This window comes from Podarcis bocagei (genome assembly GCF_964188305.1).
Source record: "Podarcis bocagei genome assembly, chromosome: 2".
Lineage (NCBI taxonomy): Eukaryota > Metazoa > Chordata > Lepidosauria > Squamata > Lacertidae > Podarcis > Podarcis bocagei.
This window is the reverse complement of record NC_138126.1, coordinates 24,172,510-24,193,411: the sequence shown is the minus strand read 5'-3', so window position 1 is coordinate 24,193,411 and position 20,902 is coordinate 24,172,510. Positions and strand designations below refer to the sequence as shown.

General features: G+C 48.2%; 1 protein-coding gene across 1 annotated transcript; it reads left to right on the top strand.

Annotated features, from left to right (window-relative positions):
• Nucleotides 1-633: 633 nt before the first annotated feature.
• On the top strand, nt 634-16,577 carry LOC308579693 (uncharacterized protein). The gene is made up of 5 exons (XM_081180629.1): nt 634-700; nt 1,582-1,685; nt 3,303-3,429; nt 5,520-5,720; nt 8,281-16,577. The coding sequence occupies exons 2-5, from the start codon at nt 1,668-1,670 to the stop codon at nt 15,417-15,419; spliced, it is 7,485 nt and encodes a 2,494-aa protein (XP_081036755.1). The 5' UTR covers nt 634-700; nt 1,582-1,667; the 3' UTR covers nt 15,420-16,577.
• The last annotated feature ends 4,325 nt before the right edge of the window (nt 16,578-20,902 follow it).

Genomic DNA, 20,902 nt, shown 5'->3' with positions numbered 1-20,902 from the left:
GGGCACGCATATCAGAAAACATTGCACTCTGCAGGTGCCTAGAGGCACACTCCTCTGATAAAAGGTCTTCCTGCCTCCGGAGAGGGAGGGGGGGGAGAGAGAGAGAGAGAGAGAGAGAGAGAGTAAAACTGGTCTTTGTTATCAACTTCCAGGCGCCAGAGGCGATTGCCAGACAGGCAACAAACACACTTCCCTGCAACCACAATATCCCTTTCTATCATTCCTTTTTTTTGGCGTTTCCATTGTTCCATTGTTGTTCTCAGGTGCTTTTGGAAAGGGGAAGCCACTCTGGGTTGAAAAGGGGAATGGGGAAAGAACGAAGGAATGAAAAAAGTTGTCTGTAGGGGCGCCGCGGTCCTGGGGGGGGGGGACTGCACCCGGTGTATTTCAGCCTGCCGCCCGCAGCAGCTGAGAGCACAGGAGCAATTCTCGGAAGGGAAAGATGGCAACCTCAGTTGGCCATTTGAGGGCGAGGGAGAGGTTTTTTTTGTCTCCTCCTTTCCCCGCCATCCTGGGACTGTTGGGTCAGACGCTCTTGCTTCCGGGACTTCGCTCTCCTGGGGAAGGAGGCATGGATGAAAGCAACTGCAGCTCGTCCGCAGCATCGTTGGGAATTTGGAGAAGATCTCCATCCGGCTTGGAAAGTGGATCCACTTCTCTTGGAGCCAGGGAGTCCCTGAGCTGAGTTTGGAGGCTCCAGGTAAGCAAACCAGGAAGGGGAGAGCCCGTGACTCTGATGGCGGTGGCCATAATGGGAACCAGAAGGAAACCGAAAGGCAGAAAGAGAAAGAGAAAGAGGAAACTCTCCAACTTCTCTGAGCAGCGGTTGGATGGTGGCCATCTGTCATGGATGCTTCAGTTGAGATTCCTGTGGGGTCCCTTCCAACTCCATGATTCTTTTTTAAAGTATTTTTTATTAGGTTTTACAATTTTATATTCAGCCCAATAATAAAAATAAATAAATCCAAGTCTTCCCACCCCCACCCCTTGACTTCCCCCAACCTCCTCTTCTGGTTCTTTAAATATTTGCTCCTTCTGCTTATTTTGTTTAAAAAACCTTTCAGCTAAATATTCTTCTGTTCTTATCCTTTTTATACCATATCATTCCAAATTACATCTTGCAATTTTTTTTGTAGTTTTCCCATTTATTGCTCCTTAATTTATACACTTTCCCCCTTAATTGTAAGTGTTTACTCAAACCCTACAATTCCATGATTCTAACTCTGCCCAGATCAATTAGTTCAATTTAGGAGAGCGTCCTTATGGGTGAAACTCCGGAGGGTGAGTTTGAAGGGAGAGGGGGTGTGGGAAGGGAAGCATTTGGATTTGTAGCTAGTGCACCCTTATGCAGATTTTAACTGATGCCTTTTACTTGGGTCTTGAGATGCAAAAAAGCACCTTCAAAGGACTTCACTTGGCTATAATATTATTATTATTATTATAACCGACACCCTGAACCAGCAAGATTTTAGAGTATGGTGTTTGGAGGAGGGATAGAAATCTGACTTATGGGGTCTCCTCACTTGGAACCATCAAGGGAGGAAAGCCTTTTCTGAAACTATCCTTCTTGCTTCTCCACAGGCTGCGGAGAAGAAAAGAATATTTTTTGACTCAGCCAGCTCTTGCTTGATTCGGGATCATCCCAAACTCCTGGCGGAGGAAGAGAAATGGCGAAGATGGCTCAAGTAGGGGAGATTTGGGGGTTTCTGGTGGGGCGGGTGAAAGATGGGGGGAGAGAAAAAGTTTGCCCTGGGGACAGGTGTGGTGACAGTGGGGGTGGGGGCCAGGCCAAGAGTGTATCAGGTCAAAATTGATTCAGGTGTTAAGGGGAAGAGCAGCACTGTATTGTATCTCAGGTACTAAAATGCTTCATGCCATGTTCCTTTAAGATGGGCCAGCGTGATTTGCCATATTCTGAAGTTAAGGAATGGATGCTGAGCAAACAATGGTTTGCCTATGGTCCCCTAATGAGTTCTTGGTTTGGTTATGGTTGCATTCTAAGTCTAACTTGGCTTTCTTCCACCCTGTGCCTTTTCATTCTCACAACAACCCTGAAAAGTAGGCTGGGCTGACTCCCCATTACCACTCTGAAGGTTGGTTACATGTTCTGTACTTCTTTTTCCTGGTCTTCAGCTCTGAGTCCTCTCACATTAAGATCTACTCCTGTGCTCCCCCACCCCCCCAAAAAAGATTTTTTAAATCTTGAGAGCATAATTCAGAAGGGGGGATGAGACTTTTTGTTGTTTGCTATTGTTATATATAAAAAAGAGGGAGTCAGAATATTTGCTGATCTACTGCAGATCACTCAGATTTCCAGACCACCCTTGTTGTATTACACTCCTGCAGTTGAGAGACAGTATTGCCTTTGGCAAAAGCCAGGGAGTTTTGTTAAATGAAATGCTGTATGCATCTTTACCTGAGCCAATAAAAATATATGTGGTACAGTTTAAGAACAAGTGTGCCCTATAATTATTATTACATTATGTTATTTAATCTTGAAGTATTACCCTGGCATTATCTGTTTTTTAAATATTTTAAGTTTTTTTCAGTTATACAAAATGAAGTGAAAAAGTAATATATGCATGTATGTGCATATATAAATATATATATATTTATGATTCTTATATGCGCTAATACATATAGGATTATTAATAATCTACTGTGATCTGTATAAACTCATTTCACATATCAATATATTTATCCAGACAAAGTGTGCCTCAATAAGCAAGCCACTCATATGTTGTGAGTGCTGTCATGTCTACAGTCCATTGATTATTAAAGGGGAGCATATTTTTGTTCTTCCAGTTTATCAATTACCAGTCTTTGGGTTGTAGTTAGGGCGCACAGAATCCATTTTCATTGTTCAGTTGTCTACTTCCATATAATAGGTATATAATTCAAAATAATACTTTCCTCTGAATTTTTTTAAAATTTTCTGTACTGTCAAATTTATACAGTTTAACACTTTCTCCCAAAACTTAGTGAGAGCAGGACACTGTAAGAACATCTGTTTCAAAGAGGCATTATCCTTATCACATCTCCAACAAAGAGTTGTATTTGACTGTTCTTTTCTATGTAAATGTAATGGAGTCTAAATATTATTTTCTGTTGTATAAGTTTAAGATCCACCGATACCTTTGCTACCACAATTGCCCAAGAGCTTCATGGCCACATGAGGGTTTGAACCCATTTCCCATCCACCCCGAACCTTGCCCTAACCACTACACTACACTGTCTCTCATAAGCTATCATGCAGACTCAGAGTGAGGGTCTTTCTTTTTTTTTCATTCCTGCTGTTCCAGGTACCTGAAGCCTTGGTAGAGGTGACCGTGCACTCCAGCGAAGGGCCATGTCTGCTTGCGGGCCGTCGCCAGAGAGCCTTGTGCAGGAACGCCCTGCAGGAGAGCTGTAGCTCTATGGCCTCCCTCGGTAAGGATTCTTGAACAAATATATAAGTCACAAAATCAGTCCACTCCAGATTAAATAATGGTGGCACGAGTCACCGGCTCGTCTCTCAAATTGTTCTGGAGTTTGAGGTTGTTGAGCATTTTTCCTCTCGCCTGTAGGCAAAACCTGCAGTCACTCAGCCGCAGAGTTTGATGATGGCACGTGAAAGATCCCAGAATGAGTTCCTGCTGGCACAGGGCTGGCATCACAGGTTGGCAGCTGTTGAGGGGCCCCACCCCACTGATAGCATGCAGAGGGACGGGAGGCAAGCTGGCTAGCCCTTGCTGGGCTGTCTCCTTCCAGCTGTCCTGCTGCGAAGACCATCACCTCAGCTCCAACGTAAATCAGCGACCCGGGCTTCTGAGCCAGGGCACACTATCAGCAGATCAAACTGCGCACACAGAATAGGCGTGAGGCTTGTGGAAGCATACTACAACTACAGATTTATTAATCATAAATCAGGACAAAGAAACATGTCTCTCTCTCTCTCGTCATCATCTCAGAGAGAACAGGAAAAAGCAAAAGCTATACACAACGGAAGTTCCCAGCAAGCCTTGCTGGAATGTAAACAGACATGTGACCCACAACAGTTCCACACGTCTGCTCCTTAAGGTGGAATGGAAATGTCAACATCGACAAGAGTCCCCTAGCTCTGCAGCTGCAGCCCATGGAGGAAGTCTTGCCCAAGAGACTGCCAAAATCTGGAGCAGGCATTGCCCCAATGTGTCCAGGGTTGGGGCTGGGAAAGACCTGAAATCCAATTTGAAACAGCCCCACCCCAAATAAACAACACCCACCCAAGTGAAAACCCCACCCCCATTAAAACCATAGGGGCCTGGCCAACACTCTTGTTCCGTATAAACACAAAGTATCAAATGTGGTGACAGTAATAATAATACAACATGCATACGGCTTTGTGTTTCCAACTCGAGACCCGTTGAAGAACATCTCATCCAGTTCAGTCTTTGAAAAACAGCTTTGAAAAACGTTTTCATATTCTCCAGTGTGCTACCCTTGCCATTGTGGCGGCACGGGGTTGCCGTTCTGTGATTGGAGTTACGCTATTTGTTGAACGGTTCATTTATCCAGCCTGTATAACGTTTACTGCACATGTAACTTGTTAAGATAAAAAGGTAAAGGGACCCCTGACCATTAGGTCCAGTCGTGGCCGACTCTGGGGTTACAGTACTCATCTTGCTTTATTGGCCGAGGGAGCCGGCATACAGCTTCCGGGTCATGTGGCCAGCATGACTAAGCCACTTCTGGCGAACCAGAGCAGCGCACGGAAACGCCGTTTACCTTCCCGCCGGAGCGGTACCTATTGATCTACTTGCACTTTGACGTGCTTTCAAACTGCAAGGTTGGCAGGAGCAGGGACCGAGCAACGGGAGCTCACCCTGTCACAGGGATTTGAACCACCGACCTTCTGATCGGCAAGCCCTAGGCTCTGTGGTTTAACCCACAGCGCCACCCGCGTCCCTTGTTAAGATAGAGTTGTACATTTATCCACTCCCTGTTTACAGTATCTCCAGGCTTTGTTTTGCACATGGCACCTTAGGATGGTTCTTGTTTGAATGGTTATAAGTCTACCTCTATTCTAGCTATTATTCTAGTAAATTTGGTTTTATACTTATAAGCCAGTTTGTTGTTGTTTTGTTGTATTATTACAACACCCTTGTTCCACCATCAAAGGGATGTTCCTGCTGCCAGGGTTTGCAGGCTTTATAGAGCTTCCCCAGCAACTGATGCACACCTAGCTGGGGCTTCAGGTGTTTCCAGTGCTGTTTGCCTGGCCAGGGTCCTGGTCCCTGCTGCTTTCGCAACTGCAAGCAGGTCCTGGTCTGGAGAGCCAGTAGAGGCCACAGATCCAGCAGCTGGAGGGGAGATGGAGGTCCCTCAGGCAGTGGCTGCAGTCAGGTCCGTAGAGCTGCTGTCAGACTTTTGCTGTCAGACTTAAAATACTGCTGTCAGTATTTTATTTGCCCTTAATCCAATGTCCCCCTGCGCGCTCTCTCTCTTTCTCATGTGCTCTGCTCAACTCAACTCCGTCTTCCTCTTTGTGCCCACCTCAGGCACATTCCCTGCCCAAGGGTCCGAACTGCTCAGCCGGCTGGATCGAGGGGAAGACGCTTGGGTCCCAGATCTCCAGAGCTCTGAGGAGAGTGCAGAGGAAGGCCCGGTGAAACCGACGCTGAAGCGATGGCCGAAGGCAGGGATGTGGTGGGATCTGTACAGAAGCCCAGTGAAATACAACAGTACATCAGAAAGCTCAGGTCAGGATTGTCTAGAGCAGGGGTAGGCAACCTAAGGCCCGGGGGCTGGATGTGGCCTAATCGCCTTCTCAATCTGGCCCGCGGACGGTCCAGTAATCAGCGTGTTTTCACATGAGTAGAATGTGTGCTTTTATTTAAAATGCATCTCTGGGTTATTTGTGGGGCATAGGAATTCATTCACCCCCCAATATAGTCCGGTCCACCAGATGGTCTGAGGGACGGTGGACTGGCCCACGGCTGAAAAAGGTTGCTGACCCCTGGTGTAGGGAAGCCCTTTGTTTAGACAGCTCCTACGGAACACCATAGAATCCCAGAACTGTCAGTTTGGAAGGGGACCCTGAGGGTCATCCAGTCTGACCCCTGCAATGTAGGAATCTCAGCTAAAGCATCCATGGCAGACGGCCACCCGACCTCTGCTTAAAAACCTCCAAGGAAGGGGAGGCCACCACCATTTGGCCGTGCTCCAAATCCCACCATTTCTTCCTAAGGGGGCATGGATGGATTTTATTATTTCAACTTATTATCCAGCCTTCCTGGGGCATGTTACAACCATTTAAGCACCATCTTGATGGAAACAGTTTAAAGCAATGTACAACCATGAAAATATGGCGAGTCCTAAAGAGGCACTTCTCTTGCGTCCAGTGCCGGATTTACGTATAAGCTAAACAAGCTATAGCTTAGGGCCCCACTCTCTTGCGCCCCCAAAAAAAATTTAAAGGGAAAAATTAAAGGGGGAAAAACTGGATATACATTTCCAAAATATAAGATAAAAAACAAATAAAAGAAGACCTACATACAGCAACAGTGTTTTGTGTTGTGTAGGCTCCTATGATGTATGTAATGGGCCCCGCCTGCTAGCCTGCTCCCTAAAATATCACTGGTTTGCTCATTTCTATATATAGGGTGCCTACATTCTGCATGAACTGGTTGCATGGCAACATGTACAAATGGTTTTAGATACCTATTAGGTCCATAAATTACCCTATAGCATATATTCAACACAAAAAAACAGCGCCAATTTGTTGTTGACAAAGGACAGCTGGACATATAAAGGGCCCCGTTACCTTCAGTAGCTTAGGGCCTCATCAAACCTATATTTGGCCCTGGGTGGGAGGGGGCAGGACTTTGTCCTATCCACTTTCTCCCAACCATGCATAGTTTTAATAAACTTTCCCCAGATAGATTATGGTAATTCCTAGTCTATGTTCCTGTGTCCTTGTTTGTTTTTCAAGTATTCCACTTGCTCAGTCTGTTAACATAAACATTACTGCTGGCACAGTGGGGCTTCCTCGCTTTCCTTGCCCTGAATGTGCTCCTCCCCAAATCTATTCTGGAGTGTTTGGGCGGGGGCCCGATACCCCTAGAACAGACATAGGGGACATTCGGGGTAGGAGAAGTACCATTCTGCTAGCTGAAATCCTTGTGCCCTGTCTTAATATTACATTGAATACAACCCACGGGATCTGGCAGGGCTACTCTCAAATAAGTATACTGAGGATTTTTTTTTTAGTGCAAGAGACCAAAACAGATACTGCTTTGGATAGCAAGTGAAAGTACTGTATTTTTCGCTCTATAAGACGCACCAGACCACAAGTTTTTGGAGGAGGAAAACAAGGGGGAAAAAATTGAATCTCAGAAGCCAGAACATTAAGAGGGATCGCTGCGCAGTCAAAGCAGCAACCCCCTCTTGCTGTTCTGGCTTCTGGGATAGCTGCGCAGCCTGCATTCGCTCCATAAGACGCACACACATTTCCCCTTACTTTTTAGGAGGGGAAAAGTGAGTCTTATAGAGCAAAAAATACGGTAATTCCTTTCTGTACAAACATGCACATATTCATTAATTAATTGCATTTATATACCACCTTTATCTTCCAAGGAGCTCAAGGTGGTATGCATGATTCCCTTCCCTGTTTTATCCTCACAACAACCCTGTGAGGTTGGGTTAGGCTAAGAGATGGTGATTGGCCCAAGGTCATCCAGCGAGCTTCCTGGCTGACTGGGGATTCGAACCCTGCTCTCCCAGGTCATAGCCCAACACTCTAACCATTACGCCACACTGCCATATGTTTGGCAACTTACCCTTCTGTTGTTGGACATCTGCTGGAAAAAAAACTTCTTCTCTTCCCCAAAGAAGAAAGCAAAATAAAAAAATATTTTTACCAAATAAAATATTGCCTTTTCTGCAAATTACATAGAAAGAAGGGAAGAAGCATTTTAAAAGCCAGGAAGAATAAGTCAGAAATGGAGGGAGGAAAGAAGTCTTGACTGGATGGAATAAAGGAGCAGTTTTAGAGATTTTTCAGGCCGCCTGCCTGCGGGGAAAGGAAGTGAATAGCGAGTGTTTTCTCCCCACTCCCCTTACTAGCACATAGTGTTTTTATGCGTGGGACCCCCAACGGAATGGGTTGTCATCGAGACGCACAAAACTATTTCACGCAGTGCATAATTTGTGAAATTGACTGCCGTGAGATGTGGCGGCAGCTGTTGGACTGGATGGCTTTTTCTCTGCTCTCATAACGATCCCATTTTTGTATATCCTTCTCCCTTCTGTTCCCTGCAGAGGATGAGCAGGAAAGTGAAGCTGAAGAACAGAAACGGCCACGTGGAGGTCGCAAGCTGACGATCCTTCGTAGAAGCATACTGGATATCTTCAAGGGGAATGGATGCCAGGGCGTGAGGCAAACGGAAGCCTCCAAGAATAGGCCTCAGCTGAAGAAGCCCCCACGAGCCCAGCTGGGGAAGATAAAGTGTAGCGCGACAGAAGTCGGCGACGTTGCTCCGTCCACAGCCAAAAAGAAGGCTTCCAGACGGGAGCCTCAGAGGACCTGCCTGGACTGCGGCCAGGCCTTCAGAACGAAAGCATCCCTCCTCAGTCACCAGAAAACTCATTCTGGCGAGTGCCCCTATAAATGTTCTTGCTGTGGGGAAAGGTTCACAGCCAAAAAGGCCTTTGCCAGTCACCAGAGAGGCCACGCGGAAGAGAGGGGTTACAAACACCCCAGCCCAAGGAAGCACCCCAAGGCCTACCTGCGAGAAAGGCCTTTTAAATGCTCCGAGTGTGGGATGTGCTTCCAGCGGAAGCGCACCCTGACAGCGCACCTGAATAGCCATACGGCAGAGCGGCCCTATCGATGCCCCGAATGTGAGAAAGCCTTCACCCGAAAGGAGAACCTTGACAGACACCAGAAAATCCACATGAGGGAGAGGGAGGGCAGCCCTCCCAAGGGAGAGAGAGAAGAGAGGGTGGCCATTTTCCCTGATGCTCCTGAGAAGAGACCTCCTGCAGCCTCTGAGGGAACTTTCTTATCGGGCCTTGGCGCTGATAGACAGCAGGGGACGCCCCAAAATCTCTACAAGTGCCAGTTTTGTGGGAGATGTATGCGGACCAAAAGTTTGCTCGTTGATCACGAAAGAATCCACAGGGAAGAGATGCCCTACAAATGTTCCCAGTGTCAGAAAAGCTTCCTTCATAAGTACAGTTTTCTCCAGCATGAGGCGACCCACTGGAGGAAGGCAGCCTGCGAGCGCCCCGTGAGAATGAACGCCAACTATACCCCCTCTCCTTCCAGAATCTTCCACACGGCAGAAAATCTCTCTGCAGTCCCGACGGACGGGGGGAAAGTCACAAATGCTTTTAACCTTTCCCAGCACCCAAGAACTCCAGGCGGGGAACGGGTCTATAAATGCCAGTACTGTGGGAAATGCCTGAGTGGAAGGGGTCCTCTCACTAACCACGAGAAACTCCACAGAAGAGGGAAATCCTATAAATGCCCCTACTGTGGGAAACGTTTCTCTCGAAAGGACAACCTTCTTCAACACAAGGCAACCCACAAAAAACAAAAACCTGTTGGAAGGCCCAGGTTGAAGAGTAGCCTCTCTGTATCTGAAAGAATCCACACAGAACTGCAGCCCCATACAGACCTGAGGGACGGCGTTGTCACTCGCAGCGTGGCTCGTAGCTTATGCCTTTCCAAGCACCTAAAAACCTACACGGAGGGCAAAGTCTACAAATGCCAGTACTGCGGGGAGCACACAAGAACAAAAAGTTTGCTCGTCAATCACGAGAGAATCCACAGGAGAAAAAAGAAGTCTTACCAATGTTTGGAGTGTGGGAAAAGCTTCTATCAGAAGAACTACCTTGCTTCCCACCAGAGAGGCCATGTGAGGAAAAAGCTCTCCAAACGCTCAAACGCTGCCCAAAAAGTGACCACAGACCATCCCCGCTCCCTGAAGCGTGGGAATCCTCACAGAAGGAAAGCACTATGGCGATGCTTTAAATGTGGGAAACGCTTTGATTACAAATATCACCTCACCAGGCATCAAAAGACCCACTTGGCAGAAAAGCCCTTCAAATGTGTGTGTGGGAAAGGGTTTGTTGAGATGTGGCATCTGAAGAGACATGAAAAAACCCAGCTGAACAAGAAATGCCATAAAAAGCTCCTCAGGGCTGAGGGGGAAGGTGCCATTTTGAATTTTGCAAATGGCGTCCACCCTGAGGAGAAGAATCAGGGAGAGCTACCCGTAAACACTGAGCCACCGACAGCATCAAGCACAGTAGAAAGAAACATTTTACAGGACACTGAGGAAGAAAACACACAGTCTCTGGCGTTAGCAGAAGCATCTGACATGGAAATTCTGGGTGTTTCTGAGCAGGGAGGAACGCATGTTCAGGTGCAAGTGGAATTATCCGAACAATCCCAGCAAAACTCCTTACACAACTGCAGAGAAGAGAACGTCTCTGTCAGCCAGCCAGTGGAATCTAAGAGAAAGCTATCAGGAAAAGACCATGTTATTGTGCGTTACATGCAAGACGACCACAACAAAGGTCAGCAGGTTCATCAAAGAAACTGTTCCAAAAGGGCCCGTCTCCAGGGTAACAAGCAGGAAACAGCCTGTGTCAAGTGGCAGTTGAGATCACAGGCCATGATGTTAAGAAGATCTAAGCAGAAGATGAAGCTAGTTGGTAAGCAGGCCAGATCCTGCTTCTGTCAGCAGGAAGGGAGAAGAAGGAAACCCAGCCTCCTGCAGGCCTGCAAGAAGGTAAAAACCTGCAGTGGCCCTCAAAGTAACCAAGACACAGCTGCTTCCTCCAGTTTGCTCAGAGGTTCCCCAAAGGGCTGCGAACCAGCAGAACACAGCTTCTGCTTGCCATCCCAGACAACGTTCTCCACAAAATCCAAACCAGAGACTATCAGAAGTGCTGCACTAGAGATGTTTACCACGGCTGCATTGAAGAAGGGGCCAAGGGAAGGGCTGGAAAGAGAATCCAAAGGCAACTCAGAAACTGAGAGTTGCACGTCAGGAGAATATGATGCTGTTTCCATCAGCGGGGAAGAAGACACAGCTGCTTCCCCCGAAGGCAACTCAGACTCTGGGAGTAGCATGGCAGTAAACTACGATGCCCTTGATATCTTTGGGCAAGAAGACCTGGAGGAGTTGTCACCGTTGCCTGAAAGAAGCCCTTTGCAGAGCTGCGAAAGAACCCAAGCTGCAGATGAACTCCAGAATGTGTCTCTTCAGAACATGGAGGAGATGCCAAGATGGGAACCCAGCTCCCCAGAGGCCTGCAAGGAGGTAGAAACTTGCAGCGGCCCGCAAAGGAACCAACACACAGCTGCTTCCCCCAAAGGCAACTCAGAAACTGGGAGTTGCACGTCAGGAGAATATGATGCTGTTTCCATCGGTGGGCAAGAAGACCTGGAGGAGTTGTCACCCTTGCCTGAAAGAAGCCCTTTGCAGAGCTGCGAAAGAGCCAAACCTGCAGATGAACTCCAGAATGCATCTCTTCAGAACATGGCGGAGATGCAAAGATGGGAACCCAGCTCCCCAGAGGCCTGCAAGGAGGTAGAAACTTGCAGCGGCCCGCAAAGGAACCAACACACAGCTGCTTCCCCCAAAGGCAACTCAGAAACTGGGAGTTGCACGTCAGGAGAATATGATGCTGTTTCCATCGGTGGGCAAGAAGACCTGGAGGAGTTGTCACCCTTGCCTGAAAGAAGCCCTTTGCAGAGCTGCGAAAGAGCCAAACCTGCAGATGAACTCCAGAATGCATCTCTTCAGAACATGGCGGAGATGCAAAGATGGGAACCCAGCTCCCCAGAGGCCTGCAAGGAGGTAGAAACTTGCAGCGGCCCGCAAAGGAACCAACACACAGCTGCTTCCCCCAAAGGCAACTCAGAAACTGGGAGTTGCACGTCAGGAGAATATGATGCTGTTTCCATCGGTGGGCAAGAAGACCTGGAGGAGTTGTCACCCTTGCCTGAAAGAAGCCCTTTGCAGAGCTGCGAAAGAGCCAAACCTGCAGATGAACTCCAGAATGCGTCTCTTCAGAACATGGAGGAGATGCCAAGATGGGAACCCAGCTCCCCAGAGGCCTGCAAGGAGGTAGAAACTTGCAGCAGCCCTCAAAGGAACCAACACACAGCTGCTTCCTCCAGTTTGCTCAGAATTTCCCCAAAGGACTGTGAACCAGGAGAATGGAGCTTCTGCTTGCCACCCAAGGCAACGTTCTGCACAAAATCCGAACCGGAGAATACCAGAAGTGCTGCACTAGAGATGTTGGCCACTGCTGCACTGAAGAAGGGGCCAAGGGAAGGGCTGGAATGGGAATCCGAAGGCAACTCAGAAACTGGGAGTTGCACGTCAGGAGAATATGATGCTGTTTCCATCAGAGGGGAAGAAGACACAGCTGCTTCCCCCGAAGGCAACTCAGACTCTGGGAGTAGCACGGCAGTAAACTACGATGCCCTTGATACCTTTGGGCAAGAAGACCTGGAGGAGTTGTCACCCTTGCCTGAAAGAAGCCCTTTGCAGAGCTGTGAAAGAGACCAAGCTGCAGATGAACTCCAGAATGTGTCTCTTCAGAACATGGAGGAGATGCCAAGATGGGAACCCAGCTCCCCAGAGGCCTGCAAGGAGGTAGAAACTTGCAGCGGCCCGCAAAGGAACCAACACACAGCTGCTTCCCCCAAAGGCAACTCAGAAACTGGGAGTTGCACGTCAGGAGAATATGATGCTGTTTCCATCGGTGGGCAAGAAGACCTGGAGGAGTTGTCACCCTTGCCTGAAAGAAGCCCGTTGCAGAGCTGCGAAAGAGCCCAAGCTGCAGATGAACTCCAGAATGCGTCTCTTCAGAACATGGAGGAGATGCCAAGATGGGAACCCAGATCCCCAGAGGCCTGCAAGGAGGTAGAAACTTGCAGCGGCCCGCAAAGGAACCAACACACAGCTGCTTCCCCCAAAGGCAACTCAGAAACTGGGAGTTGCACGTCAGGAGAATATGATACTGTTTCCATCGGTGGGCAAGAAGACATGCCGGAGTTGTCACCCTTGCCTGAAAGAAGCCCTTTGCAGAGCTGCGAAAGAGCCAAAACTGCAGATGAACTCCAGAATGCGTCTCTTCAGAAGATGGAGATGTGGCCAAGATGGAAACGCAGCTCCCCAGAGGCCTGCAAGGAGGTAGAAACTTGCTGTGGCCATCAAAGGAACCAACACACAGCTACATCCTCCAGTTTGCTCAGAAGTTCCCCAAAGGGCTGTGAACCAGCAGACCTGAGCTTCTGCCTGCCATCCCAGACAACGTTCTCCACAAAATCCGAACCAGAGACTATCAGAATTGCTGCACTAGAGATGTTTACCACGGCTCCATTGAAGAAGGGGCCAAGGGAAGGGCTGGAATGGGAATCCGAAGGCAACTCAGAAACTGGGAGTTGCACGTCAGGAGAATATGATGCTGTTTCCATCAGAGGGGAAGAAGACACAGCTGCTTCCCCTGAAGGCAACTCAGACTCTGGGAGTAGCATGGCAGTAAACTACGATGCCCTTGATATCGCTGGGCAAGAAGACCTGGAGGAGTTGTCAAGCTTGCCTGAAAGAAGCCCTTTGCAGAGTTGGGAAAGAACCCAAGCTGCAGATGAACTCCAGAATGCGTCTCTTCAGAACATGGAGATGTGGCCAAGATGGAACCCCAGCCCCCCAGGGGTCTGCAAGGAGGTAGAAACTTGCAGCAGCCCTCAAAGGAACCAACACACAGCTGCTTCCTCCAGTTTGCTCAGAATTTCCCCAAAGGACTGTGAACCAGGAGAATGGAGCTTCTGCTTGCCACCCAAGGCAACGTTCTGCACAAAATCCGAACCGGAGAATATCAGAAGTGCTGCACTAGAGATGTTAACCACTGCTGCATTGAAGAAGGGGCCAAGGGAAGGGCTGGAAAGGGAATCCGAAGGCAACTCAGAAACTGGGAGTTGCACGTCAGGAGAATATGATGTTGTTATCATCGGTGGGCAAGAAGACCTGGAGGAGTTGTCACCCTTGCCTGGAAGAAGCCCTTTGCAGAGTTGTGAAAGAGCCCAGGCTGCAGATGAACTCCAGAATGCGTCTCTTGAGAAGATGGAGGAGATGCCAAGATGGAAACGCAACTCCCCAGGGGCCTTCAAGGAGGTAGAAACTTGCTGTGGCCTTCAAAGGAACCAACACACAGCTACATCCTCCAGTTTGCTCAGAAGTTCCCCAAAGGGCTGTGAACCAGCAGAACTGAGCTTCTGCCTGCCATCCCAGACAACGTTCTCCACAAAATCCGAACCAGAGACTATCAGAAGTGCCACACTAGAGATGTTTACCACTGCTGCATTGAAGAAGGGGCCAAGGGAAGGGCTGGAATGGGAATCCGAAGGCAACTCAGAAACTGGGAGTTGCACGTCAGGAGAATATGATGTTGTTGTCATCGGTGGGCAAGAAGACCTGGAGGAGTTGTCACCCTTGCCTGGAAGAAGCCCTGTGCAGAGCTGCAAAAAAGCCCAAGCTGCAGATGAACTCCAGAATGCGTCTCTTCAGAACATGGAGATGTGGAGAAGATGGAACCCCAGCTCCCCAGAGGCCTGCAAGGAGGTAGAAACTTGCAGCAGCCATCAAAGGAACCAACACACAGCTGCTTCCCCCAAAGGCAACTCAGACTCTGGGAGTAGCACGGCAGGAAACTACGATGCCCTTGATATCTTTGGGCCAGAAGACGTGCCGGAGTTGTCACCCTTGCCTGAAAGAAGCCCTTTGCAGAGCTGCGAAAGAGCCCAAGCTGCAAATGAACTCCAGAATGCCCATCAGCAGCCCAAAGTGCAGCTGACACTGTCGGGAGAAGCAGGTAACACATCTCTGCAGATCTGCAAGAAGGAGAGAGGCAGTGATGAGCCACAGACTCCGATGGCAGCAGAACCCCAAAGCCCAGCTTCTCGGGACGAGGGTGTTCGCAGGGAGTGGAAATCAGAGGAAACAGAGCCGAGGTATGAGTGCAGCTACTGTCACCTGTTCTTCGAGAACCAAGACCAGTTTGTGAGACACGAGAACGCACACAAGAGGAGGCCCTTTCTGTGCACTCACTGTGGTGAAGCCTTCCCTTCTGAACATGCCCGGACCGTCCACACGCGAATCCACACGGGGGAGAAGCCGTTCAAATGCCCCGACTGCGACTTTCGCTGCAGCGCGAGCTCCAACCTCAACAGGCACAGGAGAACCCACAGCCAGGAGAGTCCCCACCTTTGCGGGCTGTGCGGGGAGAGCTTCTGGTTCAGCCACAGCCTCGCCGTGCACTGGCAGATGCACAGCGGGAAGGAGACGTACACCTGCGCCGACTGCGGGCAGATGTTCCTGCGCAAGAACTTGCTCAATCTGCACAGGAAGTACAAGCACCAGTCGGGAGCTGTGTAACTGGGCTGTTTGGTTGAGGGGCAGCCTCTCCCTTCTCCTGGAGAGGTCAGCTCCGAGGGTACCTGCTTGGCGCAACAGACCAACCTAAGCTGAGACTGCAATCAGCACACTTGCGCGCTGTAACTTTGGCTGCTGTTTTGATTGTGCTCCCAAGCAAACTTGCGACAGCCACACCCTCCCTGACTCAGAACTATGCTAGCTTGTCCCTTCTTGCATCTCTCCCAGTTGCACCAGGAACCTGGGGCGGGGGGCGGGGGCGGTTTGAGCCCCACAACCCTCCATATGGTGAGAGGACAGTGGAAGCCGATATGGGCCAGGCCCCTTGGCAAGATGGAGAGATATTTGCCTTCCTGAGCCTTGGCAGGCAGGGATGGAGGAAAGATCGACTTTATCTCCAATGGCTCTCCCTTGTGCGCTTTCATCCCTTCCGATGCGTCCAAAATAACAAGCTTGCTTTGGCAGGTCTGCTGGGAAGGCATATACAGATCCCTGCTCTCCCACTGATGGGCTTTTTTGGCCTGACCTTATCTCTCACATCATGCAGCCGTTGAGAACGGATTCTGGGCTGAGAAATGCCGCCCCCACTCCCATCTGCACTGTGACCACTATTCTGATCTGAAAGACATTTTTTTTGCTCCTCCATAAAGTAAGACTGTTTTTTTAATCCAGCCTACGTCCTCCTTTGTCTGTATGTGACACAACTTGCCTGACCCGGCTGTTGTCTGGTTGTTAGTTCTTGAAAATCTCTTGGTCCAAATTTTTAAATGTCGTTTTCCTGATAAGAACCCCCGCCGCTTCTGCACCAGCCACCCCTATCCATGGCACAAATAACCTCCGAAGTGGGAAGAGGGTATCTGAAAAAAACAACCCCCTCGCCCCGCCTCCAAGTTGGGGATTTATTCTGTGCGCTTTTGTTCTCCTACTTCATACATCCTGTGTTAGAGCAAGGATAGAGGGGGGCTTTGGTCCTCCAGATGTTTGGTGGACTACAACTTCCATCACCCCTGACCATTGGCCATGTTGGCTGGGGAGTTGTAGTCCATTATCTGCCACAGAGCAAAGCTTGGTGAGACCATACACCTTCAGCCCTTCCGACAAGAAATTCAGTCCTGATGGGCTCTCCCTTAATGGCCTTTTAACACATGTGGATCTGGGAAAACGCAATTTCCGCCTGAATAAAAACCTGTTCCATACAGATCAGTGTCTTTGCCTCTGTCACACAAAAATACACCACAGGTTTATACTGTTGGTCCATGGGAACTTAGGGAGCTACTTTGTGCTAAGTCAGACCATTAACCTCTCTGGCTTAGTATAGAGTTTCAGGCAGGAATTTTTCCTGGATTGAACCAGACACCTGCCCTTTCTTTGTTGACATTCTGTCTTGAGAGCAAGCAGCTCAGCCACCTCAGCAAGTTCATATTCTGGCCATTATCAAGAGTCATATCTCATCTGTCCTTGGTAGTAAGAGGTATACAGTGCCTCAGATTCCAAGGCTGAATGCGGCCCTCTGCGTCCCCCTATCTGGCCCTCAAAATTCTGCCCAGGCCATACCCCTCACAGGTCTGTTTTTACTTATTTATTTCCTACATTTTTTTTACCACTCAACCAGTGAGGTTTTCTAGCTGACTGTACAATGTTATAACCGTGACATGGAAAATATACAGTTGTACCTTGGTTGACAAACGCCTTAGCATTCAAATGTTTTTGCTCCTGAATGCCGCAAACCCGGAAGTGAGTGTTCCGGTTTGCGAATGTTCTTTGGAAGCTGAACATCCAGCGGGGCTTCCGTGGCTTCCAATTGGCTGCAGGAAGCTCCTGCAGCCAATTGGAAGCCACGCCTTGGAAGTCAAACATTTTGGAAGTTGAATGGACTTCCAGAACAGATTCCGTTCAACGTCCGAGGTACGACTGTAATACCTAAAGCAGAATAAAAAACTGCTGTGGATATCAGTGGCGTAAAAGATCAAAGACATCCTAAAATGTTTATTTAGAAGCCTGGGAGCATAAAGCAAGTATTTTTACCTGTTTGCTGAAAAGGCCACATGTTATGGGAGCCATCAGTGAAAAGGAGGCTGCGTGGAACATGGTCCGACCTTCTAATTATAATTTATTATTTATTCCCCAGCCACTCAAGAGGCAGAGCAGTAGTATAAACTCAATCATGCCTGTGTAGCCACTGCCACACACAAGCTGCTTTTAAGGTTAGATTTTTTTAAAAAATAAAATTTTACAAAGCAGTCAATTTTTTAAATGCAAAACCTTCTAAGTGTCAAAAGCTGCTTATTTTTTTAATGTAAACACATACAAAATACTGTAAAAGTGATGAACTACACATAAGCTTTATGCTAGGTTAGATGGTTTATCCATTTAGCCCAGTATTATGGACTCAAGAGATGAGGAACTTGCGGCCTTCCAAATGTTTTGTTCTTAACTGAGCTTTCAGAATGAGAGAGAGGAATGTCAAAGGAGATAATAAGAAAAAATAGAGTGAAATAGCAAGCCCCACCCCACCCTCTGCTGTGGGTCTAGAGCAGGCATAGCCAACCTGCGGCCCTCCAGATGTTTTGGCCTACAACTCCCATGATCCCTAGCTAACAGGACCAGTGGTCAGGGATGACGGGAATTGTAGTCCTAAACATTGGAGGGCTGAAGGTTGGGGATGTCTGGTCTAGAGCAGCATTCTCAGAGAAATGCATTGCACCACGGTTGCTCAGGAGAATGTGGCAGATGTCACATTCTGGTGGCCCTCCAAATGTTGATCGCCTCCCAACACTCATTAGCTGTGGTCAACTGTTGGGGATTATTGGCAGCTGTAGTCCAGCAACACCTGGAGTTCCACACAGGTTCCCCCATCCCTGGGTCAGATCTCCAGAGTCTCACCCTGAGGCCTCTCTTATTGCTTGCTACCTGATCCTTTTCACTGGAGAGACCTAGGATCAAAGTTGGGACCTTCTGTCTGCAGAGCATGTGCTAGTTTTGCAATATTTCACAAAATGAAAAATCCGGACACAAATGTTGAGCTTTTCCAGGCAAAGTTTTGTTGGCCAAAGTCGTTCAGCCTTCTTTCAGTGATTCCCAATGGCTAAATCCCAACTATGCGGCAACCCTGGCATACACTCTGCCACTAAGGACCCATCTGCACTCTACATTTAGAGCAGTACAATGTCACTTTAAAGAGTCATAACTTTCCCCAGGGAACTGTAGTGTGTGAAGAGTGCTGAGAATTGTTAGGAGCCCTTCACAGACCTACAATTCCCAGAGCGGTTTAACAATCAATCCCTTTTCCCAGGGAACTCTGGTTGGCAGGGGCTTCCCTAAATTCTGTAGCTGGCAGAGGAGGGAACAGAATACAGTGGTACATCAGGTTACATACGCTTCAGGTTACATACGCTTCAGGTTACAGACACCGCTAACCCAGAAACAGTGTTTCAGATTAAGAACTTTGCTTCAGGGTGAGAACAGAAATTGTGTTCCGGCGGCGCGGCAGCAGCAGGAAGCCCCATTAGCTAAAGTGGTGCTTCAGATTAAGAACAGTTTCAGGTTAAGTAGGGACCTCCCGAACGAATTAAGTACTTAACCTGAGGTACTACTGTAGTGGACTAGATAACATTAGATTTTTTTTCTACTTTCCTGAGGGAGGGGGTGGAAAACCTCTAGCAACTCGCCTGAAGATACCAGTATATATATTTTTAAACATTCTGAGAATGCATGATGGAGGCAAAATGAAAGTGCTTATTTACTACCACGAATAGGACCTAAAGCCAACAGGATAAAGAAAGCCTGGGCAAATCAGGAGAACTGGAGCCTAAAGTTTCTACACTTTCTCCCTGGCCCCTGATACTTAAAGACAGTATCAGAATTAATCCAGAGCCTCAGGTTGCAAAAGGGAAGTTTTAAAAACTCGCTAATGGCTGCTTCTTGATGTGACCCTGAAATATTTTATGAAGAGCACAGAACAATAAGGAGGAAGACACCAGCCTTTCCTGCTTAGTTTGTCTTGCCTTTCAGCAGTTCTCTTTTGTTATTTAAGTAATCTCTACAGCCAGAAGATCTGGGGTCTTCAGACAGGCCAATGCATAGCCATTATGAGAAAGAGTACTTAACCCAGGAATGAGGCAGGTTTATGTCCAGCAGGGCAGTTAATGGAGGAATAATAGAACCACCACCACCACCAACAACAACAACTTGGCAACAACAACAGCAGCAACAACAACAACAACTTGGCCCTCAGGAGCTGAACTCCTGCAAAGAGTGAAAAGCCTCCCTATCCAAACATTTCCAGCAAATTAGTTCTCTCCACATGTGGCTTGTCAGTGGAAGTGAATCAGGCTCCCAAATCTCTTTCTCCCTTACTCTATATTTTGTAGTCACCCACGATTATGAGATGAATCTGTAAATTGCCTTGAGTCCCGTCAGGGGCAAATATATAAAAATATTTGTTGTTGTTACAATAGCTCCAGTGTGAAACTGCTGGGTTACAATTACGGTAATCAGGAAATTCTACTCTATTCCATCTGATAAAATGGACTCTAGGACCTGGGTTCAAATCCCTACTCAGCCATGACCTTGGACCAGCCAATCTCTCAGTCTCTAACCCTACCCCACCAGGTTGTTGTGAAGATAAAATGGAGAGGTGAGAACCATGTGCACTGCCTTGATCTCCTTGCAGGAGGGATATAAACATAGTAAATAAATAAATAGCCAATGGAAGTTTAAACTTGGTTCATCTTTAAAGCACCGCAAGATTCTTTGTCGGTTTTGCTCCAATTTTATTGTAATTGCAAATAAGTACCTTTGCCAATAGATGGCAGTATACATTTTTTCTTGGCACGTTCGTTGTCCAGTTCACAGGAATTGTCTGATAGTGCCTTCAAATTAAGGACCAATCGGTTTTTATTCTATAAATGGCCCCGGGAAGCAGCAGCCCTCTCTCCCATTGCTGCTTCTCTCACAACCCTTATTCAGAGGCTGCATGTTTGCCACTTGTTTTGTTAAGCATTGTTAAAGGTAAAGGGACCTCTGACCGTTAGGTCCAGTCGCGGATGATTCTAGGGTTGTGCGCTCATCTCACTCTATAGTCCAAGGGAGCTGGCGTACAGCTTCTGGGTCATGTGGCCAGCATGACTAAGCCGCTTTTGGCAAACCAGAGCAGCGCACGGAAATGCCGTTTACCTTCCTGCTGGAGCGGTACCTATTTATCTACTTGCACTTTGACATGCTTTTGAACTGCTAGGTTGGCAGGAGCAGGGACCGAGCAATGGGAGCTCATCCCATCGCGGGGATTTGAACTGCCAACCTTCTGACTGGCAAGCCCAAGAGGCTCAGTGGTTTAGACCATTAGAGTATTGTTATGATCTGCCAAAGCATCCCTTTCCCTCTCAAACTGTGGAACTCGCTTGCCCAGGAGGCAGCAACGGCCCCCCAACTTGGATGGCTTTAAAAGGGGATTCATGGAGCGAAAGGCATCCATGGCTACTAGCCAT

Bases quoted from the DNA above. Each gene is read 5' to 3' on its own strand.
- LOC308579693 (XM_081180629.1), top strand. The intron at 3,430-5,519 runs GTAAGGATTCTT...TGCCCACCTCAG, and splicing joins TAGCTCTATGGCCTCCCTCG to GCACATTCCCTGCCCAAGGG. The intron at 5,721-8,280 runs GTCAGGATTGTC...TGTTCCCTGCAG, and splicing joins CAGTACATCAGAAAGCTCAG to AGGATGAGCAGGAAAGTGAA.